The sequence below is a fragment of the Temnothorax longispinosus genome, chromosome 3 (genome assembly GCF_030848805.1).
Source record: "Temnothorax longispinosus isolate EJ_2023e chromosome 3, Tlon_JGU_v1, whole genome shotgun sequence".
Lineage (NCBI taxonomy): Eukaryota > Metazoa > Arthropoda > Insecta > Hymenoptera > Formicidae > Temnothorax > Temnothorax longispinosus.
Genome location: NC_092360.1, coordinates 7,156,760 through 7,184,008, shown reverse-complemented (window position 1 = coordinate 7,184,008; position 27,249 = coordinate 7,156,760). Strand labels below are relative to the sequence as shown.

At 38.5% G+C, this 27,249-nt stretch overlaps 2 protein-coding genes across 13 annotated transcripts in view; one reads left to right on the top strand and one right to left on the bottom strand.

Moving 5' to 3' along the window:
- The window catches only part of Unc-104 (kinesin family member unc-104), a 29,502-nt gene extending 10,064 nt beyond the window's left edge, over nucleotides 1-19,438 (top strand). The window contains exons 2-29 of one of the 12 annotated variants that reach the window (XM_071772724.1): nucleotides 3,419-3,614; nucleotides 3,713-3,795; nucleotides 3,891-3,969; nucleotides 4,249-4,594; nucleotides 4,680-4,935; nucleotides 5,177-5,334; nucleotides 5,446-5,585; nucleotides 5,999-6,037; nucleotides 6,760-6,897; nucleotides 7,044-7,490; nucleotides 7,581-7,786; nucleotides 7,866-7,983; nucleotides 8,279-8,430; nucleotides 8,740-8,918; nucleotides 9,553-9,690; nucleotides 10,685-10,822; nucleotides 10,927-11,045; nucleotides 11,127-11,502; nucleotides 11,580-11,670; nucleotides 11,768-11,883; nucleotides 11,961-12,504; nucleotides 12,579-12,768; nucleotides 13,239-13,486; nucleotides 13,555-13,887; nucleotides 14,396-14,683; nucleotides 14,762-14,898; nucleotides 14,969-15,070; nucleotides 15,198-19,438. In XM_071772724.1, coding sequence (XP_071628825.1) covers nucleotides 3,515-3,614; nucleotides 3,713-3,795; nucleotides 3,891-3,969; nucleotides 4,249-4,594; nucleotides 4,680-4,935; nucleotides 5,177-5,334; nucleotides 5,446-5,585; nucleotides 5,999-6,037; nucleotides 6,760-6,897; nucleotides 7,044-7,490; nucleotides 7,581-7,786; nucleotides 7,866-7,983; nucleotides 8,279-8,430; nucleotides 8,740-8,918; nucleotides 9,553-9,690; nucleotides 10,685-10,822; nucleotides 10,927-11,045; nucleotides 11,127-11,502; nucleotides 11,580-11,670; nucleotides 11,768-11,883; nucleotides 11,961-12,504; nucleotides 12,579-12,768; nucleotides 13,239-13,486; nucleotides 13,555-13,887; nucleotides 14,396-14,683; nucleotides 14,762-14,898; nucleotides 14,969-15,070; nucleotides 15,198-15,300 — 5,364 coding nt within the window. In that variant the 5' untranslated portion in view covers nucleotides 3,419-3,514 and the 3' untranslated portion in view covers nucleotides 15,301-19,438. Of the gene's footprint in view, nucleotides 1-3,418; nucleotides 3,615-3,712; nucleotides 3,796-3,890; nucleotides 3,970-4,248; nucleotides 4,595-4,679; nucleotides 4,936-5,176; nucleotides 5,335-5,445; nucleotides 5,586-5,998; nucleotides 6,038-6,759; nucleotides 6,898-7,043; nucleotides 7,491-7,580; nucleotides 7,787-7,865; nucleotides 7,984-8,257; nucleotides 8,431-8,739; nucleotides 8,919-9,552; nucleotides 9,691-10,684; nucleotides 10,823-10,926; nucleotides 11,046-11,126; nucleotides 11,503-11,579; nucleotides 11,671-11,767; nucleotides 11,884-11,960; nucleotides 12,505-12,578; nucleotides 12,769-13,238; nucleotides 13,487-13,554; nucleotides 13,888-14,395; nucleotides 14,684-14,761; nucleotides 14,899-14,968; nucleotides 15,071-15,197 lie in introns of all 12 variants that reach the window. The other 11 variants (XM_071772722.1, XM_071772723.1, XM_071772721.1 and 8 more) reach the window with 11 other exon arrangements.
- LOC139809660 (exportin-4) lies at nucleotides 19,369-27,167 on the bottom strand. The gene is made up of 12 exons (XM_071772734.1): nucleotides 26,981-27,167; nucleotides 25,480-25,869; nucleotides 25,120-25,387; nucleotides 24,261-24,718; nucleotides 23,823-24,081; nucleotides 23,484-23,737; nucleotides 22,969-23,408; nucleotides 21,665-21,942; nucleotides 21,385-21,557; nucleotides 20,969-21,291; nucleotides 20,285-20,513; nucleotides 19,369-20,196 (listed from the first exon to the last, which is right to left on the bottom strand). Exons 1-12 carry the CDS (start codon nucleotides 27,029-27,031, stop codon nucleotides 19,900-19,902), a joined length of 3,420 nt encoding a protein of 1,139 aa, XP_071628835.1. The 5' UTR covers nucleotides 27,032-27,167; the 3' UTR covers nucleotides 19,369-19,899.
- Between the last annotated feature and the right edge of the window lie 82 nt (nucleotides 27,168-27,249).

The following is a 27,249-nucleotide window of genomic DNA, read 5'->3' as shown; positions in this document are numbered from 1 at the left end:
TCTTAACACCTGCGGACACCGTGTTTTTTGGGACACTCACCCGGACACCCTGCGACTTTGAAGTCCAAAGGGTTTTTGAAAGCGTTTCTGTGTTACAAAAAATCTATAAAAATTCATGTATCGTCTTTAAGGCTTCAAAATGATTGATTTCTATACTTGCATAGACTGGACTGTTGCAATTTTTTTTCCTCATTTCCGTAGGAATTACGAATTACAAATGAAAAATCGACTGTGCCTTAAAAGGCCCACGATATTAGTCATCGCTAACAGGAAAAGAAATAATATATATCACGTAAAATAATTTAATAATTTGTCCGCGCAGTGTTAACACGTTGTATGCCTAGCGAGTTTTGTACATTTGCCACAATACAATTTTCGTGAACATATAACGATAAAATATTACACAAATGATAAAAATTATATTGTTGTCGAATAGCACGCTTTTTACTTTACACTTTTGTCGTCCGGCTATTTACGCCGTTCAAAATTGTATTAAATGTTTATTTTTTATTTACGAACGTTTTAAAAAAAAAATTTGATAGCACCGTTCAGCAGTGACCATCATGGCAGTCAACGTATTAATGCGTTTGTAAAGTTAATTACGGATTAATTTGATGAGAGGAATGCGCTTTGCAATATTCAACAAATTATTAATTTACTATTTTACGTGATATATATTATTTCGTTTCCTGTTACAGCGACGACTAATCGAGATATCCGTTTCGAGGAGAGACCTTTTTCCGTTATTTCGTTACCCTTCCTAATTCTTCCGTTCTTTCGTTTCGTAACTATTCTATTCTTTCCTCCTTTTCCTCCTAATTCTTTCGTTATCTCATTTTCCATTATTCATGAATAATCTTCCTCGACGGATCTTAAATTAAGTCGAGATTAAAAGCGCATGACCTTCTCTGAACAATAATGAACTTATTAAGAAACAAATACAATTTACTTATTAAGAAACAAATACAATTCTCTTCTCTATGCCCTCTTCTCTGAAGACACAAGCGGGGATAAATTTAATTAGATGGTCCCTCCCTGAATCGCGCGAGTACTGTATATTGAGAAGCTCCTCCCGTCTCGTTAGCGTCGGCTGGACTCTATTACGCATTCATGCGTTTTTTCGCGTAAGACGTCACGATTCCCGATGACTCATTTACACGCGTACATTTACATTATGCATTTCCAAGCCTTCAGATTCGATTCCTTCGAACTTTCAGCGAGCGCATTGATAATTGATTATCATCCGTCAACTTACAGACAGAGAGATAATGCTCTTTAAATAATACACGAAAAAAATGAAGTAATTTTAAATGAACAAATTTAAAGTGAACAAATATTTAAAGTGGACAAATGTGAAGTGAACAAATTAAATGAACATATTTTAAGTACATTTAAAGTACATGAAATTCCTTTTCGCACTTTAACAATATTAATACATATGTGGTACATTAATGCTAACGTATTCGTATGCTATGCCACGTATTAATATACTAACATTTTCGTATGTAACATATTAATACATTGCATTTATTCCAATATTATTATAATATACTAACACTATCGTGTGTAACCATATTAATTATACATTGTATTTATTCCAATTATCGATCTATGCATACGCGCACAATTTTCCGGTGGCAATGCATAAATGTATTATACTTACCTACCTCACACTCTACACATCGGCGTAATAATGACGTCAGTATTTACGTTCGTAACATATGACATCCGTCATTTTCATTAACAATATTGGTTCGTGAATATTTGTAGAAAATTAAATCGTCGTAAATAAATAATGAAAAGTGAGTTTCTGACCGCGCACAAGTTCGATTCTTTGTGTACATACGAATTAAATAGTAAATTTTTTCCGACATAACTCGATATCGTGGGATTCGATCGGGAGAATAATCGAATATCTGAAACACTGAATTCCTTTTTTTCGCCGACGAATTCGTTTATTCCGTCCAAACGCTCGCCGATCAGTCAAGATGAATATCTCATCTCTCGCAAGAATGTGACTTCCCCGCGGTTTCCCACAGATATAGATCGGTCACGGTACTAATTAATCATTCTTCCTTTACCCGATAATTCACGTATTTCTGGACGGATCAATGGCCCGCACTATTCCTCGATGACGCTTGTAAATATGTCGTTATCACATTCGACCGGCCGATTATTATTGCACGGAATTGCTCGAGCAATTTCCACCTGATTGCGGATAGAAGTCTGTCGTGTCGAATGACATTAAGCAGCACATTTGCATAAATTTGGATTGTACGAAGCGTAATTTAAATTCAAATTTAATAAAAGCTGAATCTGATATGATCCTTGAAAATTAGTCTGATGTAAAATAATCTATGTGTTTTCAGTGATTTATATCAACGATTAACGAATACTCGCGTGAAAAATATTCCGCGCACGAAAAAAATATGTACTTTTAAATTTAATAAAAGCACATGTAAATCTTACATGATCCTTAAGAATTAAGTCTGATGCAAAGTGACCGGTCTGGTTTCAGTAGTTTATGTCAACGATTAACGACACTTTCGCAAAAAATAGTTCGTGCACGCGAAAATACACCGTGTATTTTAAACACACATTAATTTAATAAAATTTAACAAAACATTGCTATTAAAAATTTAATAAAACATATTTGAATCTTGTATGACCCCTATGAATGAGTTGGATAGAAAATGATTTATCTTGTTTTAGTGGTTCGTATCAACGATTAACGAAACTCGCGTGAAAATAATTCCGCGCGCGAAAAAAATATACTACACATTTTAAATGTAATAAAAGCACATGTGAATCTTATATGATCCCTAAGAATATGATGTGTCAAATGATCTATCTGGTTTCTGTAGTTCATATCAACGATTAACGATACTTGAAAAATACTCTGCTTACGCGAATATACTATACGTATTTTAAATCTAATAAAAGCATACGTGAATTTTATATAATCATTAAAAAGTCTGTTGTAAAGTGACCTGTCTGGTTTCAGTGATTCATGTCAACGACTATAACGATCCCCGCGTGAAAAGTATTCCGTGCACGAAAAAATATACTGTGCATTTTTAATTTAATAAAAGCACATGTAAATCTTATATAATCCTTAAATAAATCTGTAAAATGATGTGTCTAATTTCAGTGGTTTATGTCAACGACTAACTCCGCGTGAAAAAATATATCGCAAATATGCGCGCTACGTTTTTGTTCTTTTCTTATTCACCTCCGTGGAAAAATGTTATCGGAATAGTATATTAATAACTGAGATATATTCTTAGATGTAAAGACTATAGAGCGGTTTCCTAGCAGTTTTTTTCTTCACCGAGTACTTGCAATAAGCGACGTTAAACATAAATTAATTCAATCAATTCAATAGCGGCGTAATTAACGAGACGTTATTTCGTTGCAGAGAGACGAACGAGAGAGAAAATTATCGCCAGCACCGCCAGCTGGCTTGATCCGACGTTAAGTTAAAAAGGGAAGAAGAGGAAAAAAAATAGAGAAAATGTCGTCGGTTAAGGTGGCGGTGAGGGTACGGCCCTTCAACTACCGTGAGATCAGTCGTCAGGCACAATGTATCATAGAAATGACGGGGAGTACTACTTGTAAGTACTACTTCTAACTCGCAGCTTTAAAAGTCGAGCGACTCGTAAAATAATTACTAATCTACCACACATTTGATCCCCTACTTTTGCTGTTATAGCCATAGTGAATCCGAAAGCTACACCAGGAAGCAAAGAAGCGGTCAAGAGCTTCAACTATGACTATTCCTACTTTTCTATGGATGTAAGTGTATTTTTTTGTTTTCAATATAGGAATTATTAATACCGTTATGTTTAGTTGCTGCTGAATTTAAAAAATAATTTCCCAAATTATTGCAGCCAAATGATGACAACTACTCAACTCAGCTTATGGTTTACAAGGATATCGGTGAAGAAATGTTGGAACATGCTTTCGAAGGTAGATATTAATTAACAGATGGATAAAAAGTGTCTGCTCTAACAATTCGTTAAAAAAACAATTTGAAAAAACTCAGGGAAAAATGATATGAAGGATACAATAGTTTTTTGTGTGAGAAATAATTATAAATAATCACATGTTATTAATGACACTAGCTTTAATTTTTAGATAAATTTTTGAAAATCGTATCATTACTTTTCAAAGTAAAATTTGATTAACTTGTATTGATTTCACTGCTAGACATGGAATAATAACTCTTTATTGTACTTCGTAACACAGGCTATAACGTTTGCATATTTGCATACGGGCAAACGGGCGCCGGTAAATCTTACACCATGATGGGCAAGCAGGAAGAAGGGCAGGAGGGAATAATACCACAGATTTGCAAGGATCTGTTTAGCAAAATCAGCTATACGTCTAATGAGCGATTGAAGTATTCGGTAGAAGTGAGTTATATGGAAATATATTGCGAAAGGGTACGCGATCTGTTAAATCCGAAAAACAGAGGAAATCTTCGAGTAAGGGAACACCCTCTCTACGGACCCTATGTCGAAGATCTTTCCAAGCTAGCCGTATTGTCGTACGAAGACATTCACGATCTCATAGACGAGGGTAACAAGGCCAGGTTGGTTTACGCGCAGTGACTATTTGCAAAAATATATATATATTTTTATAGCATGCTGTACAATACGCGTTATTGTACATTCTAGGACTGTCGCAGCAACCAACATGAACGAAACATCTAGCAGATCGCACGCAGTTTTCACGATATTCTTTACGCAGCAGCAACAGGACAGTGCTACTGGTTTGATGACGGAAAAAGTTAGTAAAATATCGCTGGTCGATCTGGCCGGATCCGAGAGAGCTGATTCGACGGGTGCGAAAGGGACACGATTGAAAGAAGGAGCCAACATTAACAAGAGTTTGACGACTCTCGGGAAAGTTATCAGTGCCCTGGCCGAAATTGTAAGTATCGTATTTTGCTCAAATCTACGAGCTACATTAAGTACTGAATTTATCTAGTATTCACGTTGTTATTCTACTTGTTTGCTACTTTGGATTATCAGGCGGTAAGTTTATCAAAACCAATATTATAATTTAAATAATAATTAATTACAATAAGTATTGCGCGTGATATCTATTTGATTATAGAGTTTAAGTGTATATAATATATAATCGTTCTCTGTAAATTTTTGTTTCTCCATAGGCGACGAAAAAGAAGAAGAAAGCCGATTTTATACCGTACAGAGACTCCGTTTTAACATGGTTGTTGCGAGAGAACTTGGGCGGAAACTCGAAAACTGCTATGATCGCGGCAATTAGTCCTGCCGACATCAATTACGATGAGACGCTTTCAACCTTACGGTAAGATTTATTACTCGCTATATATTTTCCGAACTAACTCTCAACGAATTAATTAGTTAATTAATTAACGTCTAATTGCTCAGATTTAAAAGACTAACGTTTTATTCACAGATACGCGGACAGAGCGAAACAAATCGTCTGCAAAGCCGTGGTCAATGAGGACGCAAATGCCAGACTTATCAGAGAACTCAAGGAGGAGATACAGAAACTGCGGGAGCTTCTGAAGCAGGAGGGCATCGACGTACAAGAAGGTAAATTAAGGATGTTAATTTTTAGAAAATTATTAGAAATCGTTATATAAAATCGGATTTTAGAGGACTTTTTGTCATAGAAAGCACATACGGACGAGGACAGACTGAATATAATGCTAGATTGAATAATGATTAAATCCTCAAATTAAAATTGTTTAATTAAATTCACGGAACATGTAAAATATTCAAGTGCTATCGTCTCATAATATCGTAACTCACTTTGTCTATTATACCAATTGTCGATTAGTACAATAGTAATAATCGTATAGATTATAATAGAGATTATTCAGAGGGAATCACAACAAGTCATAAACGTGAACTCTTGGCTGCTATAAACTAATTGCAATTGCACAGCTCGCGACAGGCAATCCATTCACATAGTATTTTCTTTGTTTCCCTTGCGCTCGACGTAGGGCCAGATGGCAAAGTTACATACGAAAAGAAAGAACCTAGTAAGTAAAAAAAAAACAATGCAATGCAAGCAAAGAATTACAGCCAAGAGAGGCATCTCTTGTGCCCTTTTCGTAGACATTTGTTTTTATTTGTTTAGGCGCTCTTATTTCATCGCTAAGCGCATAATACTTGTTAGTATTGTATATGTCAATCTCCTTAATTTTTGTACGTTTGCTTCGCGAGTTTTATCATTTACTGTATGTATTTGTCCTGTTAATGCCTATCGATTGCGCTCCCTTCTCTCATGTTCGATACAATTAGCAACTCTTCTGACAATTCCCAAGATTCAAGTAAATTAATGATTGATTACCCTAATTCCTTTGTAAGAGCAAGAATGTGTCTCGAAAGTAAAATGTTGCGTTTATGGAAAAGAGAAATATGACAATGAGGATGCCAAGTCAATCGAATTCATAATTGAAAGTGCATATAATAGATATCTGACATGCGATTATTAGACCATGCTTGTACTCATCAGCTCGTGCCGGTGTTTCGTTAAAAAAAAGTATCAGTCTACTAGTTACGTTTCTACGTTTTTTAGAATGAGTATGTAGCAGCAATACAAACTCTACAGCTTCTGGATTACTTCTTTTCATCTACGCCACCGCTTTAATTATGGCTTTCGATGTTTATACGACTCACGATACCGACTCTGACATGCAGGCTTGCCATTTTAAATATCAGAAACGCGTTTTCCCGATTCTTTACAAGCTTCATTTTACAGGGGACGAAATTATCAGAACGAACAAGCGGAACGAGGAGGACACCAAGGAGACTCGTTCGAGGATTTCTTCTCATACCACGTCCACTATTGCTGAAGAGGCGGTCGAACAATTGCAAGCGTCCGAAAAATTAATCGCAGGTACGTAATCCCGCGAACTGGGATTATTCCGATGTAGCTTTTGCTATTCTTACCTCGTTGATAATAATCAATTATGGGTACACAGCGTAGAAATTAACAAACGTCCTCGTCGTACCGTATTTATTTTATTCTATTTCCGTTTTTAGAATTGAACGAAACATGGGAGGAGAAGCTGAAGCGAACCGAATCGATCCGCCTGCAACGCGAGGCAGTATTCGCTGAAATGGGGGTCGCCGTGAAAGAGGATGGCGTTACGGTCGGTGTCTTCTCTCCTAAGAAGACACCACATTTAGTGAATCTAAACGAGGATCCTCTCATGTCGGAGTGTCTGATCTATTACATCAAGGACGGATTCACGCGCATCGGTAGCGCCGAGGCGCACGTGCCCCAGGATATCCAGTTGTGTGGCCCGCACATACTTAGGGAGCACTGCGTTTTCGAGAACCACGAGGGAATTATAACTCTTATACCGAAAAACGGAGCCTTGATTTACGTCAATGGTCGCGAGGTAACCGAGCCACTTATCCTAACGACCGGCTCCCGTGTCATCCTGGGAAAAAGCCATGTTTTCCGATTTAACCACCCAGATCAAGGTATGCAGTATTCTTATTTATTTGTCAACGAATTGCAGATTTACTGAAATGTATGAATAAAATATCGTATTTCTATGTTTAATCATACAGTACGCGAACGGATAGCGAATGGATCTCCGGCGGAAACTCCCGGCAATAACGAACCATTAGCGGACTGGAATTTCGCGCAGGTCGAGCTATTAGAAAAGCAGGGTATCGATCTAAAGGTTGAAATGGAGAAGAGACTGCTCGTACTGGAGGAACAGTTCCGTAAAGAGAAGGAAGAAGCTGATCAACTGTTTGAAGAGCAGCGAAAGGTATGTATAATACGAATGCACACATCATCTCTTTTTTATTCGTTGTTTAATTATAATGATCGATCGTTTCTGCGAATAGAGCTACGAAGCACGGATAGACGCGCTACAGAGGCAAGTGGAGGAACAAAGTATGACAATGTCCATGTATAGCAGTTATACACCGGAGGACTTCAACAACATCGAGGAAGATATTTTCGGTAAGTGTGGAAAAACATGTCGCTTCCGAATCCCAATATAATTTGGTGAAGCTATGCCCGATCGATTGGGCATCCCACCTTAACTTTCACGTAACTCTTCAGATTTACAAATATCTTTCATCACCATCGAGAGTTTACTGCATGATACCAAGATCTAATTATCTTGTCGATAGAACATAGCACATTTGAAATACACTTAACGAAGTAATCGGTATTATTTCATCGAACGCTTGGCTTCTCTGACTGTTTTGCCTGGTAATGGCTTGCATTTCAGTCAACCCATTGTTTGACGCAGAGAGCAACTGGACGGAGAGAGAGTTTCAACTGGCCGCTTGGGCCTTTCGCAAGTGGAAATATCATCAATTCACGAGTTTACGAGACGATCTTTGGGGCAACGCGATATTCCTTAAAGAGGCTAATGCTATATCCGTTGAACTAAAAAAGAAGGTACAGTCGCGGATATATGACGAAAAGTTTCTGGCACGGTGTTTCTTTCACTTGCATTTACCTCTGCACCATGTTCCTGTAATACTTTTGAATATAAACTCTGAATCTTTTTTATAATGTGAATAACGCGACATGAATTATGTTTATCCGCGTATGTACTTTTTCGAGTGTAATGATAGTCCTTTATGGAATTAATATCGCACAGAGAGAGTTGAGAAATGGTATTTGTTAATTATATTAAATAAAAATACCAAGGAAAAAGTATTCCCGTTGTACAATGGGCTTTATCGTATTGATTTTCTTTTCTAGGTTCAATTCCAATTTACCTTACTCACGGACACTCTTTATTCACCTCTACCTCCGGATCTTTTACCCATTATGGACGAAGAAGAGGAGGATGAAAGACCGTTCCCGCGCACGATTGTTGCCGTTGAGGTTCAAGATACGAAAAATGGTGCTACGCATTACTGGACGTTGGACAAGCTAAGGTTTGCTTCATTGCTCCATTTTGTATTTTTTGATGACGCTTGTTTAATTAACAGAGCATTCGTGCTGGTACAGATGAAATATACTCTGTCTCTGAAAAATAATTTTGTCACAATGAATCGTCAATTTGGAAATTGACAATACTCTGCGGAGTAATTTTGTAACTAATTATATAATCGCATTTTTTACAAATCATCAAATTTATACATCCACCTTGTAGCATGCTCTACAATGATACTTCAATTCTTCATCATTACGAACTGAAATAAGATCTTTTTTCATGCAACGTTCGACAATTTCTTTTCTATTTTGTTACTGTCGCACGAACGCATTTTTGGCGTGCTCAATGAAAATTGAAGATTATCGGCCCGAAAGTCGAAAGTAACACGAGGATTAAACAAATTTTTAAAATAATATTCACGGAATCGTGAGATGAAAAATTCTGCGCGCGCTATACGCATTGCAAGATGCTTGAAATCGTATGAGTTGAATTTTTTAGTTAGCGGATCTTTTCTTTTTAATTGAGCGAGAGCAAAATCGCAGCTTACGTAAGATAGAGTTAAGACTCGGGCGGAGATCGGGCTGAAGGGATCGCACGGCCTCACTCACGCGAAGTAATACATGATTGACTTGTAGACAGCGCTTGGAGCTGATGCGACACGTGTACAACGAGGACTCGAGCCCCAGCACTCCGGAGGCCAAAGAGGATATTTTCCAATGCCTTACAGTCTACTCTAATCCGAAGTTCTCGCTCGCAAATCTTTTGCCTTCGAGGTTGGTGCTCGAACGCGCGAGGCTCTCCTCTTATCGCCATGTAATACGCTTTTAAACGCCCTCGGCCTCGAAGAATTCCCCTGTCGCTGTCGCAAAAGTCGTTTTTTACCGCCGTGCCATTTTGTGCGTTTTTTGCTCTTTCTGTCTTGAGAGGCTTCCTCGGTAATTGTAATGGCAATGCCGTGCCCTCCGGCGCGGATACAAGCGAAACCAGGCTTTGCACTTTGAGCTCGCAAAATTTACCGGTGAATCTGCATGGTTTCTTTTGATTCGTAACGCAAAGAACGCGAACCGGATCGAATGAGTACGAGCTCCCCTCGCCAAAAGTTTACGCCATCGTTTACGCAGCACTGCTTCTGCTGCTGTGAAAACATCTCTATGCTGTCTGAATGTGAAGAAAAGCGTCTCCTCGGCATTCTATGCACGTCTGTCTCAACACTGACACATCTTCTAATTATCTCCTGCTGAGCTCGTGTTCTCACTATCTCGCTTTCCAACTTTGTCATGCACGTACAGCTCTGACCAATACAGTTCGATCAAGAAAGCGATAAAAAGAAAGAAATATTAAACACGTAAAGGGAAGACTCTAAATTCCATATCTGTAACAAATATATTATATTATTTATTACTATTTTAATATTTTTTATTAATTAGATATTATATACCGCTTGCTCATGAATATTATAAGTAACATTTTCCCTTATCGTAAAAACAAAATTTTTCAATGAAAAAAGTCGCTTGAACTCGCAACCGTGCGAGTATTACTAGTATTACACATATAATTGGGGATGTAATAATGATAAAATAATCTGATAAAATACATGTGTGATAAAGGCCAATGAAATTGAATGTGTCGTACCGAAGAAATCTGACTGAAAAAATTTTGGATGAATTAAACACATTTCAACGATCTAACACACGATTTATGATTGCATTCGCATTACCTCTTGCCACACGAAAATAGTAGTAAACGATAGTCTCGTCTGCTTTCCAGGCAAAGGCTGGAGTTGATGCGCGAGATGTATCACAACGAGGCCGAGCTCTCACCTACGTCTCCGGATTTCAATATCGAATCCATCACAGGAGGTGATCCGTTTTATGACCGATTTCCGTGGTTCCGCATGGTCGGCAGGTAAACAAGCATAATTCGGATGCAACGCCACGACCTATCTCGGTCCCTTCTTCTCCTTTCACTTTTTATTATCCTAATCTGGTTTTATATGTCAAATTTTTCAGAGCTTTCGTGTATCTGAGCAACCTCATGTACCCGGTGCCGCTAATCCACAAGGTAGCCATCGTGAACGAAAAGGGCGACGTCAAGGGTTACTTGCGAGTCGCCGTACAGGCCGTAGTTGGTACGTAATCCGTAGCCATGTGCCCACATTTCGCGTCTGTCGCGTATTATATAAGATGTACATAACGAACCCTTCTTCCAGAAGAGGAAAACAGTGAATACTCAAGTGGCGTTAGACAATCAGCGCGAATCTCCTTCGAGGATGACTTGTTCGGCGGGCACAAACACAACAAACGCAGCTCGCTTCTGGCTCAGACTCTGGAAAAGAATCGGCAGATCATGCTGCACGAGGAGCGCGTGGTCGAAGGGCACAACGAGATCAATCAGAAGGACATGAAGGACGAGGACGACATGGGAGATGCCGACAGCGGCAGGGGCGACAGCTCGGTCTCGAGCGACATGAAGGAGGAAGAGCTGCCGGATCACTTGCAACCCGGTGCGGAATTCACTTTCAGGGTAACGGTCCTACAAGCTATGGGTATCTCCACGGAATACGCTGACATTTTCTGTCAGTTCAAGTAAGTGCAAACGTGTCTATATCTTCTTCGGCTCGTTTTACCGTGGCGTGTGATCTGCAACGTAATTATTTTCGCAGCTTCCTGCATCGACATGACGAAGCTTTCTCGACGGAACCGGTAAAGAATACCGGCAAGGGTAATCCACCCGGATTTTATCACGTACAGAACGTAAGTTGAAAGAAACTCTGTTCTATAGAGTCTCGCGTAAAAGTTTTGTTAAAAGTTAGATCCTGCTAATCAATATAATATCTCTCAATTGATACAGATTACAGTGACGGTTACCAAATCCTTCTTGGAATATCTGAAGACTCAACCCATCGTCTTCGAAGTGTTCGGCCATTATCAGCAACATCCGTTGCACAAGGACGCGAAACTGGAATAGTGAGTGTTAATCGTAAACGCTAGTTCCGTTGGACTTTACTCAAGAATATTTTATAAACACATTTGTATTCACATAGCAGCGTACGACAGCCACCGAAGAGGATGCTTCCGCCATCCATACCGATCAGCCAGCCAGTCCGTTCGCCGAAATTTGGAAGCGTCCTGCCGTCTCCTAGCACGTCGCATGTGCACGCCAAATACGACGTGCTAGTATGGTTCGAGATCTGCGAGTTGGCACCGAACGGCGAATACGTGCCGTCGGTGGTGGACCACAGCGACGATCTGCCGTGTCGTGGACTGTTCTTGCTCCATCAGGGCATACAACGGCGTATACGAATCACCATTGTGCACGAGCCGGCTTCCGAATTGAGATGGAAGGACGTGCGCGAGCTCGTGGTCGGCCGCATTCGGAACACCCCGGAACCCGAGGAAGAGGACAACGATTCGTCTGTGCTTTCGCTGGGCCTGTTCCCCGGCGAGTATCTCGAGATTCCCGGCGACGATCGAACCATGTTCAGATTCGAAGCGGCCTGGGACAGCTCCCTGCACAACTCGGCTCTGCTCAATCGAGTCACGTCTTACGGAGAGCAAATCTTTATGACCATCTCCGCGTATCTCGAGGTACGTGTTAAATATTTGAATTGTTTGCTGGAATATCTCAGGGGGAAGCTTACGCTCATTTGTATCGGTCTTAGCTGGAGAATTGTGGAAGACCTGCGATTATCACGAAAGATCTGAGCATGATCATCTACGGAAGAGATGCAAGAGTCGGGCCACGCTCACTTAAGCACCTGTTCAGCGGCACATATCGCAACCAGGAAGCGAATCGACTCAGCGGCGTCTACGAATTGGTGCTGCGTCGTTCTTCGGAAGCAGGTAGCCCAGGTTTGTTATGTCTAACCATAGCGTAGTCCCGTGTTTCACTTGATATCACATTCAAACAGAATAAAGTCTCACTTTTCAGACTATTGTTATTCGCTCTGCGACATACTTATATCTTGTATCTACATATAAAAGATATGTCTCAAATATATATTTCAGATATATCTTTTTAACGACTTTTCAAGTCTTGAAACTAAAACAATCAGTATCGTTCTTAATTTGAAAGAAGAAGTAATGGTTAAATATAATTCGATTATTTTCAAATTATAGTATGATAATTATTAGTTATTCCGACTCTAAAATATTTATCTTAATATAAAAAAGCACAATATTGATCCACTACACTATCTTTCAGTAAAACATTTCTTCAATTATTATTTTACGTAAAGAATAATTGTTTTACATTTACTCACACTTTTGGCGTTTTCCTCTTTCTCGATACCCATTCCTTTTCCCTCCCTATTTATTTACAGGAGTTCAAAGACGTCAACGTCGCGTTTTGGACACGAGCTCCACGTACGTCAGGGGCGAGGAGAATCTGCACGGATGGAGACCGCGCGGAGACAGTCTTATATTTGATCATCAATGGGAGCTCGAGAAGTTGACGAGGCTGGAGGAAGTGGAGAGAGTGCGGCACACATTGTTGTTACGGGAGAAGCTCGGCATTGACAAAGTACCGTTCTGCAATAAACCTCTGCACGATTTTACAAAGAGCGAAAAGGTACCTGTGTATCTTGTATCATTAAATATGACACAGAATTATATGTATATTAATTCATAGTGACATAGAATTGTATAACAATTCTAATCTGGTACCAGGATGTGTGTAATATGGTGGCGAAGGCTACGAACGAGCCACACGCCAGCCCGGTGAAGCTGAAACGTTCGACGAGTAAAGACGTTTACGAACCCTGGGAGATGACCGAGAAGGAGCGTGAATTAGCGACCAAGTACATTAAACTCATCCAGGGAAGAATCCCGAGCAAGGAGCCGATTATGCTCACCGATGTTTCGCCCGGGGAAGACACCATAACCGATCTATCCGCGTCTATGATGTCCTCGGTCATATCGTCCTCATCTCAAGAGTCAGTATATGCGAGAGCTAGCGATTTGTTAGAGCAGGTAACCCTCTTTGCATGCCTCTGAGTGCTCCTGCTAGTAGCGGTTGTCCAAGCTTCGCTTCGTCGTATTATTACATTCCTTTCTAAAAAAAAAGGACAATTTCAATATCCGACAGTTCAAAAATGCTCAGTTTATTTGTTGCCGAATGAGGGAAATATCTTCTCGATACACGTGTACAATTTTGCTACAGTCTGATACACGCTAAGTAAATGAGACGTGGATGAAGACACCGAGTGAGCTTTGAAGCGATTTGATAAATCAAAACGGTATTCGATCTCATTTTTACTCGTTGCCGTGTGAAGCGGCGGTCAATTCACGCATTTTTTTTAGCTCAGCTCGACACAGATTATCGCGCTTTCTCAAATCAATTCAGCTTCCGAGAAATCATCTGCTTACGCATTCGTTCGTTTCAACGTGTGGCATTCGAGACTCGAGTGTCTCGACTTGCCGAGACAACCGCCAGCATGATTGGCTCGTGGTCGGGGTTATGCTGGAGTGTTACTTGCAGGCTGCTGGTATAATAATATGGAGCAGGTCTAAGTCGTGCCTCCTTAGGTTGAGCTCACCGGAGAGGGCTAGACTGCAAGAGCTCCAGGAAAGTATATTGGCGAGCGAGTCGGCTAATCAGACCTGCACTGTCGCGCCCCCGCCGCTTGGATCATCCTCGCCGTCGAAGGAGAACCTGGTGCTGTACGTGCCGGAAGTGGAGGAAATACGTATTAGTCCGGTCATCGCGCGGAAGGGCTACTTGAACGTTCTCGAGCACAAGACCAACGGCTGGAAGAAACGCTGGGTGGTACGTTTGCACTTGAAAAAAGAAGAGAGAATGTAAAAATATCTTTTAATACTACACGTTTCTTCTTTATCGCTTCAGGCTGTCCGCCGACCGTACGTTCTCATTTTCCGTGAGGAGAAAGATCCCGTTGAAAGGGCATTAATTAATTTAGCTACGGCTCAAGTTGAATACTCCGAAGATCAGCTGGCCATGGTGAAAGTGCCGAATACCTTCAGGTAAATTGTTCGCGAATAAGGAAGTGGATACGTAATTATACGGTATGTAATGAAATATCTGTCTATGTAGCGTCGTCACCAAGCACAGGGGATACTTGCTGCAAACTTTAGGGGATAAGGAGGTCTACGACTGGCTGTATGCGATTAATCCTCTCCTAGCTGGTCAAATTAGGCATGTACAATAGCATGAATTTATCTCACCCCGTTTACTTTAATATGAATTAAAATTCTATAACATAACTATCTGAGATACACAAAGTATGGGAACGATGAATAGAATGCTTGATATGTTGTCATAGGTCAAAACTCGCCCGTAAAAGTCCGGCTGTTCTGAATCTAAGTAACGGCGCACCGATTGGCATGACACCGCAGCTGGAGCAGCAGAGCAATCAGACCAAGTGAGTGGTCGACACTATGGCCGGGGTAACGAGTGCAATAGCGAAGGCGTCGGAAAAAATTCTGTGTTGGTCACACTCGGCCTTAGAGTCCCAAGACTTCTGTAACTTTCGATTTCCGCTAGTCTTTGATTGACCAGACAGTGGCGAAGCTGTCCCTTGAGACTACTCCACGATCGGCGGCATATAATATCGACGTTTTACTTTACACAGCGTCCCCTTAGCACGTTACAGGGCAATCAGAGCGGGGAAAAAAATGAAAGGAAGGAAGATAGTGCTCGTCTTTCGAAGAAGTTACAAATGCGCGTACAAATGCATTCGGTTACACCGTACTGGGAAAAAAATGCGTTCGTTTTCGAGTCTCTCCGTACATTTCGAATCCGCATTCGAAGTGCTCCCCACGTCGACGAGACACGAGGTCGCGCGCGCACGAGCGCGCGAATGTTTTCATTGAACTTTTATTTCCGTGATACGTATGTCGTAATTACGCGATACTCCTTACGTGACGTATGAGGGAGATAGCAAATGCATTTATGCCTAATAAACATATTCCTAAGACGATCACTGAAAATCGGGATAAGGAATACATGTTATAGATATATCTGTAGAAGAGGAAGTATGCAAGAGAAAGCGAGAAAGAGAGAGAGAAAGAGAGAAAACGAAATAAACGAGAGACAAGAAGAATATTAGTAATTTCATACGCAAGCTTAACGATCGCTTAGTACACAGAAAGATTATTACAACGGAGAAAAAAAAGAGCGTTAACATTTTGTAAGATGATTCGAGCAAATCGTTAAGACTCGTTTAATATAGTACTCTGTCTAAGCATTTTAGTATCGTGACGATCGTTTAAAAGAGTAGAGACGATTTTCTATGAGGATTACATTCCCATTTTTCGTTTACCAATCGTTTTCTTTTACTCGATCAAGCAGATTAGACACGTATACCTATACTGACTATCCGATTTCCGTATGAAAGGTCCTATACGCTGCCGTACACGCAATCGATCGGCCGAGTCGCTCGATGAAGATTTTACCTTCTTAATTAGAGATTCAAGTAATTTCGGTTGCAGCGCACATATACTGTAAGATAGGATAATATTGCTCTAAAGTAACGACGCTAACTTTGCATCGGAATGCAAAAAAGATTCGAATACCATTTAAGGTGTGAAATCTAAGAGGCAACGAAAGTGGGAGATAGGAATCGCTACTTCTTGACTCGCAGAATACTTTCTTTTAACGTAGTTCGAAACGTTTTTTCGCACTGCATCGCTATTATCCTCGATATAGGGTAATTTTATCCTGTCTTAAGATATCTGCAAATCCTACATATTTTTTTAGTACTTGGCAGCTACTGTTTTACTATATAAATAGATTAAAGAGTTTTAAAGCAAAGCGATACAAAAACACAAGAGTCCTTAAGAACAGATCGAGTACACAATAACTTAGCATTTGTAACTCTCTGTTTCTAAGAATTTTTGTCCAAAAATAATGTAGAAATCTTGCAACGAGATAATAACAATTCGTACGAAACTTTGTTACAATTCTAATGCAGCATTATGATATGTATAACTGTATTTTTCTTCTTCACTCTTCAAGACAAAAGTCGTGCACGAATTTTACGAATCATAACGGGATTTTAAGTTGTTATCATTGTTGCGAGATTACATGGAGAAAATAATTCCGACAAGAGAGCGGAAAAAACTTATAAAAACTTCTTCGAAACACGAATAAATACGCAATGTAGTCGGCAAGCAAGCGGCATGTCCAGACGACGTAAGAAATTTTTCTATTTGTAATCGACCGAGATTTACATTGATACGAAGCTGGGACGAAGCTTTGGGGTTTTCGCACTTGGTATCTCACAGTATGCGAAATAGATAAAATTACGCTAATCTATGGATATAGGCGCCACACTCTGACACATCGTGTTTTCATGTCTACTTTTAGAGCTTAAGCAGCGCTCCTCGAAGACGTTCGCCGCGCAATGCGGCACGGACGTATGTACCCGCGACGAATGCGCGTCGACGAACGTAACTGATGACTTCGTCTAACGAGGAAATATTCAATTTGGGATCACCGGGTTCTTGACGAACAATTTATTCACTTGTAGCAAATGAACAAAATTGGAATTATATGACAAAATTTATTTTTTCAGAATACGAAGTTACAGTTAGAGTTGGTACAGAAAGAATTCAATTCTCGTTCGATCCAATTCTTTTTTTGAAGCAGAACGATCTGTTTTCCCTGTTTTATAGTTCAACGATCTGAAATTGATAGCTTCCTCGCAAGATGGTAGACGATTGCGTTGTTCCGAGGCTTTTACTAACTTCTCTTACGTGTAACAAATTTCGGATAACAGGTGCGGCATTATAAAATACATGTGTCTACTGTGCACCTCACATGGAGAACATCTCAACGTCTTTGATATTAACTCACGATACACGTGATTGCGCGGAGTGTCCAAATGCGGCATGTAGTCAAAAAGGACTCGTTCTCTTGATATATATTACGTATATAATAGCATTTCATGACGGTCGACATCAGTCGACATGTAGTACTGAGACATTTCACGCACAGCAAAAACCCGATTTGTTTAGCTCCATCCCATGCCGTCTAGTACATTCCCCATTGCTCAGATAGTTTATCGAAAAACGAATTTAGTAAAAGCGTTTACTACCAATTCTCTCGGCAGAATGCCAGCAGAAATATATAACAGAAACTGCTAACGGAACATAATAGCGGATTGACTGCAGAAACCAAGTGCAATTTCATAGTCATTTAAATATATATGTTCGAATTAACTCGTTATGAAATCACAGAGCTTACTCGGTTTTTTCTGGCAATTTGCTATCATTCTGTTAGCAGATTCTATCGATTACATTGGTAGACTCTATTAGCGGAACACGAGCTTATCGCGGACACAATTAATGTCAATTTGCCAAAGTTTCCCACTCGAATCTACTGAAAAACCATTAGCATACTGCTAACATTTTGTTTACTGGGCAGTTTTTGCAAATTACCAAGTTTTGTCGGCAGAATATTAGCAGAAATATAACAGAATGCGAATCTGTCGCAGAAGATCTGCTGGCAAGCTGCTGTAAACGCCCAAGTACAATCGAAGGTATACGTATATATACATTTTGTAATTATATATTGGACTCTGTCGCTTCTCCAAATCACATTCCGCGAGTGTAACTTAGGAGCGTGTCTACGTAATACTCTTTTTATCGTCCAAGTGTTAATGACATCATTGTACTCCTTAGTTACTAGTCCTTTCAGCAAGGAACCTTATTTTCGAACTCCTTTTGCAAGTGCGAACGTTTTTTCTTAAATGTTGCCCTTCCATCGAAGTGGTCTATCGATTTCGTGTACCTTGACGTCTCTCGAGGGACAAGATTCTGACCAAGATTCTCCAGGGGAGAGGGAATAAGTCCCGACGTAGATGTCGATATCGGAATTTGACGGAATACGATATCGTAAATCCGGACACGCTTGATTCTAGTCACAAAGGCGCTTCGCGCGCTAGATCCTGAGGCCGATTATATTTTTTCTCTTTTCTTTTTCTTCGATCGCCCACACGATTCTCGATCGCGGCTTCACACAGAGTGTAACGCCCCGCCACTGATCAATCCGTTTTCGCTTGGCTGACTGTTGTAGTATATCTGATAGTTTTATTTTATTAACGACACACCACTGTATGACGTATCGAGAAATAAATGCATAAATATATAAGTTGAACTTTAGGCTCTCTATCGACTATGCCGAAGAGCAAAGTGGTGTCGGGAAGATAGGGTGAAAAGAAAGGAGGAAAAGAAAAAGGGAAAAAGAAGAAAACGCGTATATTACAAGAGAAATTTACATCACATTTAAGTCGTTGGAGAGATTAATAATCATTGTTATTAATAGTAGACGAAATATAAGAGAAGAGAACGGATACGGCGAGAATGAGAGTGTGCATGAGAGGTTGAAAGACAGAAAAAGAGAGGAAGAGAAAGCGAGAGAGAAAGAACCCGAGTGGAAATGCGTGAAAGAAGAAAGTATGTGAGAAAGCGCGAGAAAGTACACACGTTCGCTTATTTATATATATATATATATATATATATATATATATATATATATATATACATATACATATATACATAATACAAAATATAAATTATATAAATATATAAATAAATTTAATGTTACTTTAATAAGCATTCCTTTGTGAAACATTGAGGATCATTGAGGCGATCCACGGGGAGGCTAACGACGATCTGTACCAAGTATATAAGTTCTCGTGTGTTTGTTTGTAAGGTAACTGGACATCCGTTACGAAACGTTTTCGTTTGACCGTTTGCTATCGGAAACGTGCATCGATGCTGTAACTAGTATTTATTATAAATATTATATTATGGTTACTCGAATATTTCGCTAGGCTCACTGTAAGTGGTAACGTGTAATAAATCGGTCAATAAAAAGCTTATATGCTTAAGTCCTCTTTTTACTTCTCAAAATCTAAACGATAACAATAGATTTAAACGAGATCTAACGATATCTAAATCCACGCGTGTATTGTTTAAATAAATCTTTTATTTTTATTTATTTACATTTTAATTTCTATTTTACTTAACCATTAAGAATCCTTGTACGTTCACGACAAATTTATCGAAATTACTTTTGAACTTCAATCTCTGAGGACGGTTATTCAAGTCCATACTGAAGTCTATATCCGTCGTTAGCTCGGTGAACGCATTCGCTAATCTTTGTGCTACTTGTGGATCCGTTTGACTGGATACAATATTCTGTACAAGTTGCTGATATTGTTCTTGATAGCAATATATGAGATGGTAAAGAGGCGTACTGGCGTTCGAGATCAGATCTGAATCCATTTGATGTGACAGAATGAGACTTATCAGCAACTGAAAGAAAAAATTCAATATTTCAAAATTTGCTGTATCCTAAAAGGCACGTTTATATGCTCATAAGCTATCGCTTGTAAAAACTTACGTTCAAAAAGGGTGCCATTATGTCTTTGCGCCGCCGTCCTTGCGTAACTTCTTTGTGAATGTGCTTGGTCAAGGCTTGGATTGTATCACAGCAAAGGCTAGCTACTTCATTGCCAAATGAATATAAACCTAATTCTACTGATGCTAAAAGCTGCTGCAGCAATTTAACAGGTAGCTCGCAAACTTTCTCAGGACATAGATCACATACAAATGCTATCATCTTGAAATACCTGTAAAATAGCAAATATTTAAATATATGCATACATACACGGAGAAAATTTTATAGTAAATATTACTATGGTGTCGCACTAGCTGCGGACCATCGAGGAATTTCAAGTTAAAATACTATAATTATTGTTTTAAAAACGATTAAATAACGTAATTTTTACCATAAACATAGTAATTTAACTTAAAATTCCTTGATGGTCCGCAGCTAGTGCGACACCATAGTAATATTTACTATAAAATTTTCTCCGTGTAGTGATGATAAAAATGTTGTAATAAATGTGAACTAATTCAAAAATTTCTTCAAATATATTTAACATCAACAAAAATTTTAAATTCTCAAATTATATACATAACTTATTTTACTGTAATTAATTTCAATATAATTTATTTTAATATATTGTTGAAAGTAAATATCTCTTTTCTGTTTATGTTGTATTACTAAAATATAATTACTTACTGTAAACAAAGCGACGGAAATTTTAACAAATCCATTGTCATCATAGGCATGATTATATTTAAGCCGTACAAGAAAACATCGGTAGATGGAATAAGCTCGGTGACCGGTTGTGCAGACGCACCTTGGCTGAATGGCTGGCTTACCTCGTGGTTTAAATTAAATAGGTCTTTAATTAATAAATTAGTTAATAATCGCATGAGTAACAGAATATCCTGAAAACTGTCCTCCTCCGCGGTCGAGTCTACAGTAAGCCGATGACTATTGCAGCGAGCATACGTTTCCATCGCTTGTACACAAGTTCGATAGACACGTATACAATCAACCTATTCAATAAAATAATACGTTGAAATTAAGATTACCATCAAAATGCCAGGCATTAACTGCGATAGCTCTATATAAATAATAATGATACTTACCTCCGATAAAAAGAATAAAATTTTTGTATATTCACTGAATAGCTCTAATATCAGCTGCACTATATCTTGATAATTATGATACAAGGATAATATTTTTGGAAGTCCGGCTAATATAGGAAAAGTATGTTGATACACGGGCGTTACTATCGGACTCTCAGCACCTTGTACCACACCTATTTAAATAAAATGACGATTATGCACGTGAAGTTTTATTTTAAGTCGAACAAAATACACGCGCATCGTTGATCACAAAGGTTTAAATAAATATTTAATGCATTACCTATACAGGATTCTAGTATATCTATGATTTGAACTTTAAATCGTTCTTCATGGTAAGACGACATGAAATTTTCACTAGAAGTTAATTGCGTGTATCTATTCTGTAAGCATTCTAGCGTTCGTGACCAATAGGATCGTTCAGTATTTTGTACCACGCTACCAGCATGAACCACCGCGCACATTAAACCTCTCTTGATAATCTGCGGGAAGTCGTACTGCTCTTTCATAGCCAATTCAATGATATAAGTGAACTGCTCAGACTTCGACAAGCAGGAGGCTCTGAAAAATTAATATACTTAGATCTTAAATCATTTCAATAAAAATGTTATCACGATTACTTTAACGCGTTAAATCTTGTAATATATGCAACAAATGCTTTTATATTCTTTTATGCAAGCTGTAGCATGTAGTACATAGTACTTTATGCGAATATAATTAAATCACAAAGGAATAAGAATTACAAAATCGCAAAAGACATTTACTTTGTTAAAGCAATCGTAAACGTAATATATTCATTAAAATACACGATAATTTGTCTAGGGCACGCATATTTACTTTTCTGAATTGTTTATCAAATCAAAATAGAGTGGGACGTTGAAAGCAAAATAAATGATTTTGAAAATAAAGACAAAGATTAGAAAATCATAGAAAAATTTAGATGTGGGTGAAGAGCGAGATAATAGATTATGATAACCCCTTTCAAAGCTGGAAGGCACAGAATAAGTAATCTATTAAAGAAAATCTTCGATGTCCAAACAGGTTAATATGAAAGTATATATATTCTCAGATATAACACATTAAATTCCTTTTTAAATACGCGATACATAAAATACAAAGTATTCATAAAATTTGTACTAAACTTCACGAGACTAATATGTCATTAATTAAAGGGAAGTGCTTTTCCATCGCCACAAGTAAAACTCCCAATTCACGACGCGATCATACATTAAATATTGAAAAGCTTTCATAAAGTTGAATTTTATCTATACAGATAAAATTATCAGTTTTCTTTTTAAGTTAATCATAAATAAATTTTAAGAGTATTAAAATTTGAGAATTTAAGCGGATATATATAATCACCTACCAGAAAACAAATGCCCCATATCTTTTTCATAAAATATCATCCAGTAAAATTCTTAGCGAAATCCATAATCCGTGGATTCTATCTGGAAGATTTTCCATTCTAGTCAAGTTCTATTCAAAACTTAATTTGATAATCATTAATTTGTACGGAAAAAATACCGTTGTCCCTAAACAAATTATTAATATGACTGCAGACAAATTTTGCGTACAAATTATATTTACCTCGTTCGCGAATTAACAAGAGATATTAATAATTTTATAGTTTCGTCTACTAGCGCCGGCTCGCTTTTAAAAGCGTTGATGTTGCAAATTATTTTGTCCAGAAGAAAATTCATTGACCATAATGCGCCGGGACTATCCTCGCCAAAAGCATGTAAAAGCGTGGTGCTCAACTCGGAATAATAGGTCTCGGTTGGCAAAAGATAGATCTCCGACCATCTGTGTAAAAACCATATTATTGTGCTGCTCAATTCGGGACTAAGTATATTCTCCAAGTGTATCGATATAGCAGTCTTTTCAATGGTGCACAAGCGGAAAACGCCTGTGATCAATCGAATAACTCGATCGATCGAGTCCGTGGGGCTGCTTATATCCGACTGAACATTTTGCGAAGACACTAAAAACTCCAATGTCCGGTTTACATCAACATTTCCCTCTCGCGACTAAAAGCACACGTACAAAAGAGATTTAGTACTTGGTTTACGAATATGTAAAAGTTGCAGTAAATTTTTACAAACCTGTTTCATGCTGCATCGCGTAATTTCCAAAGGTACTAATGCGGTTTCACCCTCCGATTCCATGCAAAGAACGTGTCCCGTTATTAAAATAAGCCAATGCAAATCCTCGTATAACTCGTCCATAGAGGCAGGTCGAGACGATTCATTTTGTCCGACCATATTGTTCAGATTATCGCGTAATTTATGTATTCGATCTTCGAGTAATTGCGCTAATAGAGGTAAAGAATGATCTGGTACTTGTCTACCAAAGTTTCCTAGAGTTTATAACAAACGTTTGTTATTATTATCGATCCGCGTAATAAAATACATTTTGATAGGATCGACTGTACTTCTATTTACCAACTATTTGTAATTGCTCCTTAAATTTAACTTTGTCATCGTCCTCTACGTCTGCTACTTCCTCGCTGAGACTTTTCCCACCGGCATTTCTCACACCTTCCGGAGATGATAAGTGACATCGAAGATACGTATTAAATATCTGAATAGAGCTCTGCTTACAAAAGTCTGATGGAAATTCGAACGCTGAATACAACATACACGACCATACTTCGAACATATGTTCCATAGCTTCCATATATAAGCAATCATCAGCGCGTATCTGTAAAGATGACAAAACATTAAGTTTTTTTTGTTCTAATATCTACATTAATATTGACGGGTTGTAATTTCATAAATGACGGACACTTTTATGCTAAATATTGTAGAATCAAATTTGGAAATGATCTTCTGAACCGAAATTTAAACGCAAATTTTACTGAAAATAGATGCAATAATTACCGATTCTTCTTGTGCAGCACATTCTATAAATAAGCATGTTAATCTTGTCAATTGTTCCAAAAATGGCTTGTACAAGTCCTCAGGAAGACTCTTCAATGAGCTTTGAAAGAAATAATTAATCTTTCTTATAATGTTGGTAATTCCATTCGCCTCTTGATCGCCAATCTCAATACTTAACACAAGCTTCAAGAATCTCTGCATGTAATTTGTCAAGTATTGCACTTTTACTTCTTCCACACCCAGGATTCTACCATGTAAGCTCGCTAGTTGTATCAGACAGTTCATAGCATGGTGTGCTAGCTGCGGATTGCTACGTACTTTCCAATACAGTGTAAAAAATAAATCTAATACTGCTGCATCTAGTATTACGTCTTGCCACTGTACGTTCAACCTCAATGGTGGATTATTCCCGGATTCATAAACCTCACACATGCTCTTAAGTAGTAATTTTTTAGGTAGTGCACTGGAGTTAAGGTATATATAACCAACTGTGATATAGCTCTATATAAATATCTATCTCTGTTAGATCCTGTATATCCATATCTATCTCCATAATTATCCACATTTAATATTCAAAGGAATATATCAATTACGCCCTGCTTAATACCAAATGTGAATACTAAATATATGAATCTCTGTTATATATTTATATCCATATCTATCTTCATAATCATTTCCCACATGTAGTATTCAAGTTAATACATCATTATTGATACATTTAATACTAAATATGAAATATGAATTGAATACAAGCTGCAATGTCCAATTTCTTTCTTTATCTCTTTAGTTTATCTTTCAATTAATATATATTTTTGCATCAATATACATTGATCCCAAATGCAATTATAAAAAAGGATATAATTTACTTCAATAAATGGCCAAACGAGTATGCTCTCCACCATGGAAAGCAAGGACTTCACGAGGGGCAACGTCGATTCGTCAAAATCCTTCTTCATCAATTCACCGAATACCTCGATACAAAACTTGAAAATTCTTTTCATATCGCTTAGCTCAAAATGCTTCTTCGCCTTAAAATGTACTTCCCATGTCAGACCGATATCGGATGATTTAGCAGTCGTTGCGTATTCTTGCAATATCGCAGATAAAATATTGCATCCCAAAATTTGCTGCAAATAAAGAAATAGTCTTTCTTTCCTCTTTCTTTTCTCCTTTGCGTGCCATACAAAAAATCAATATACCTATATCAATGTATACTTACATTTGGTAAGTTCCCACTCTTAATTAAATTTTCTATTTCACTCATTATTCGACTTCTCTCTATTCCAAAGTCATCCACGCTACCTCTCTTAACTATTATTGCAAAAACTTGAAGTATCCTCGTCCTGACATATGGCGCTAACATAGGTTTGCTTATAACATAGTGCAATAAATATTGTCTTAATGAAGAGACGTCAGATTTTTCCAGAGTGGTCCATTCTTGTATCAGAGCTGTCTTTATCAAACCGGCCGTTTCAAACAATATGTAGTCCACAGAGCTCAATTCTAAAATTTGTTGACACAGTTGATACGGTGACTTCGTTTTACGGAAATTTAGGAACACAGCTTCCGCAGATTGACGCTGCTCCGATGAGATCAAATTTGGTGGTGCCTGAAAGCAACGCGAATACAAAATCACTTATCAACGTTCTACGTTTCCAAACATGTAGAAACAACTCAGAACATATAAACAGGATATTTTCTTTGTGTCTGGCAAATCTGAAGTTTAATATTTCTATATCTGTATTCATGTAAAATCAGCGATTTTTTTCGTCAATGGAGACCTAAGGATGCTTAAATAAGCAAAAATCAAACTGACTATTAACCCTAGGTTATTTGCATGGAGTGTAAAATACACTTCAGTAACAGTAAAAAAGTTTTACTCTGTAAGTGTATTACATAGACTTGTAAGGCTGGGGTATAAAATATACCACCACAGAGTAAAACCCACTCATCAGTGTAGCAACATCCAACATTTGTATTCAAATTCTATACGACAAAGGGTTATCAGTGGCTGTAGCGAGCTTGGTTGGGGAATCGAGTGCCAATCTTAAGGAGAAGAAGTATGTCTACGTTAAGCTCTGCTGGCATTCTGCCGACAATATCGATAACAGAGCGTGAACTTAATGTGAGAACGCAGTTGATAATCTGCAGCAATATTCCACTCAAAATCTGCTGGCAAACTTGCCAACATTTTGCCTTCTGGGAATCACGCAGTCGCTTCAGTTGACAAGTTTCTCTATCGTGGAACGAAGCACGCTTCCTTGAAGCAGTAAACACAAGAAATTACATAACACACGGAGTATTGCAATACACTCGAGACAGTTTTGTTTTGTTTTGCCTCGTACGGCACGTGCGTTCGTGGGAATCGCCTGTCCCGCATTAAAGAATTCCTCAAATCACAATTTTTCGCGAGATACATGCGTGCGCGCGCGCGAATGTCCGCAGGACTTCGCCGAATCTCAAGAAATACCTTAAATAGGTCGTGACGCGGATCTTAACCCCAAAACGGGATTCTACGGATGCAAAAGAGTTCGCGGACAGGATAAAAGACGCGACGTTTCCTGGCAGATAAACTTTTTGGCTCTACGCGCGCTAAGTCTCACAGGAATCCGCGAGCGGTATCCGAATTGTTTTCGCCGTATACCGATCATGCTTGGGTTTCGCGCAGTTTCGTGACAATCTATTTCGCGTGGCGAAAGAGAATTCGGGACGGTACTCACCAGAACGATTTGCGCCGCGGCTTCCAACTCCCTCAGCACTTCCTCCGCCATCTCAAACGCGATTTGTTTATTTCAGTTATTAATTCAGTTATTCGGAGCAAATAAACAAACAATACCACACGGCGCGTTGTGCAAAAACGCTTCACCCCCTTCACCCTGAACCTGAACCTAACCTGAACCACCCTGAACTGCACGCCATGCACGTATCTAAACTGTCATGTCTGAAATAAAGGTGCAAAAGAGAGCGCGACCGGAGTAATGGCTGATTG

Excerpts from the sequence above, each read along its gene's own strand:
- LOC139809660 (XM_071772734.1), bottom strand. The coding sequence starts at position 27,031 with ATGGCGGAGGAAGTGCTGAGGGAGTTGGAAGCCGCGGCGCAAATCGTT. Across the intron at positions 24,719-25,119 it reads GCCATTTATTGAAGTAAATT|TACCTAAAAAATTACTACTT; the intron begins ATATCCTTTTTT and ends ACTCCAGTGCAC. Across the intron at positions 20,514-20,968 it reads TTTCCGTCGCTTTGTTTACA|GTATTTCAAGATGATAGCAT; the intron begins GTAAGTAATTAT and ends GCTATTTTACAG.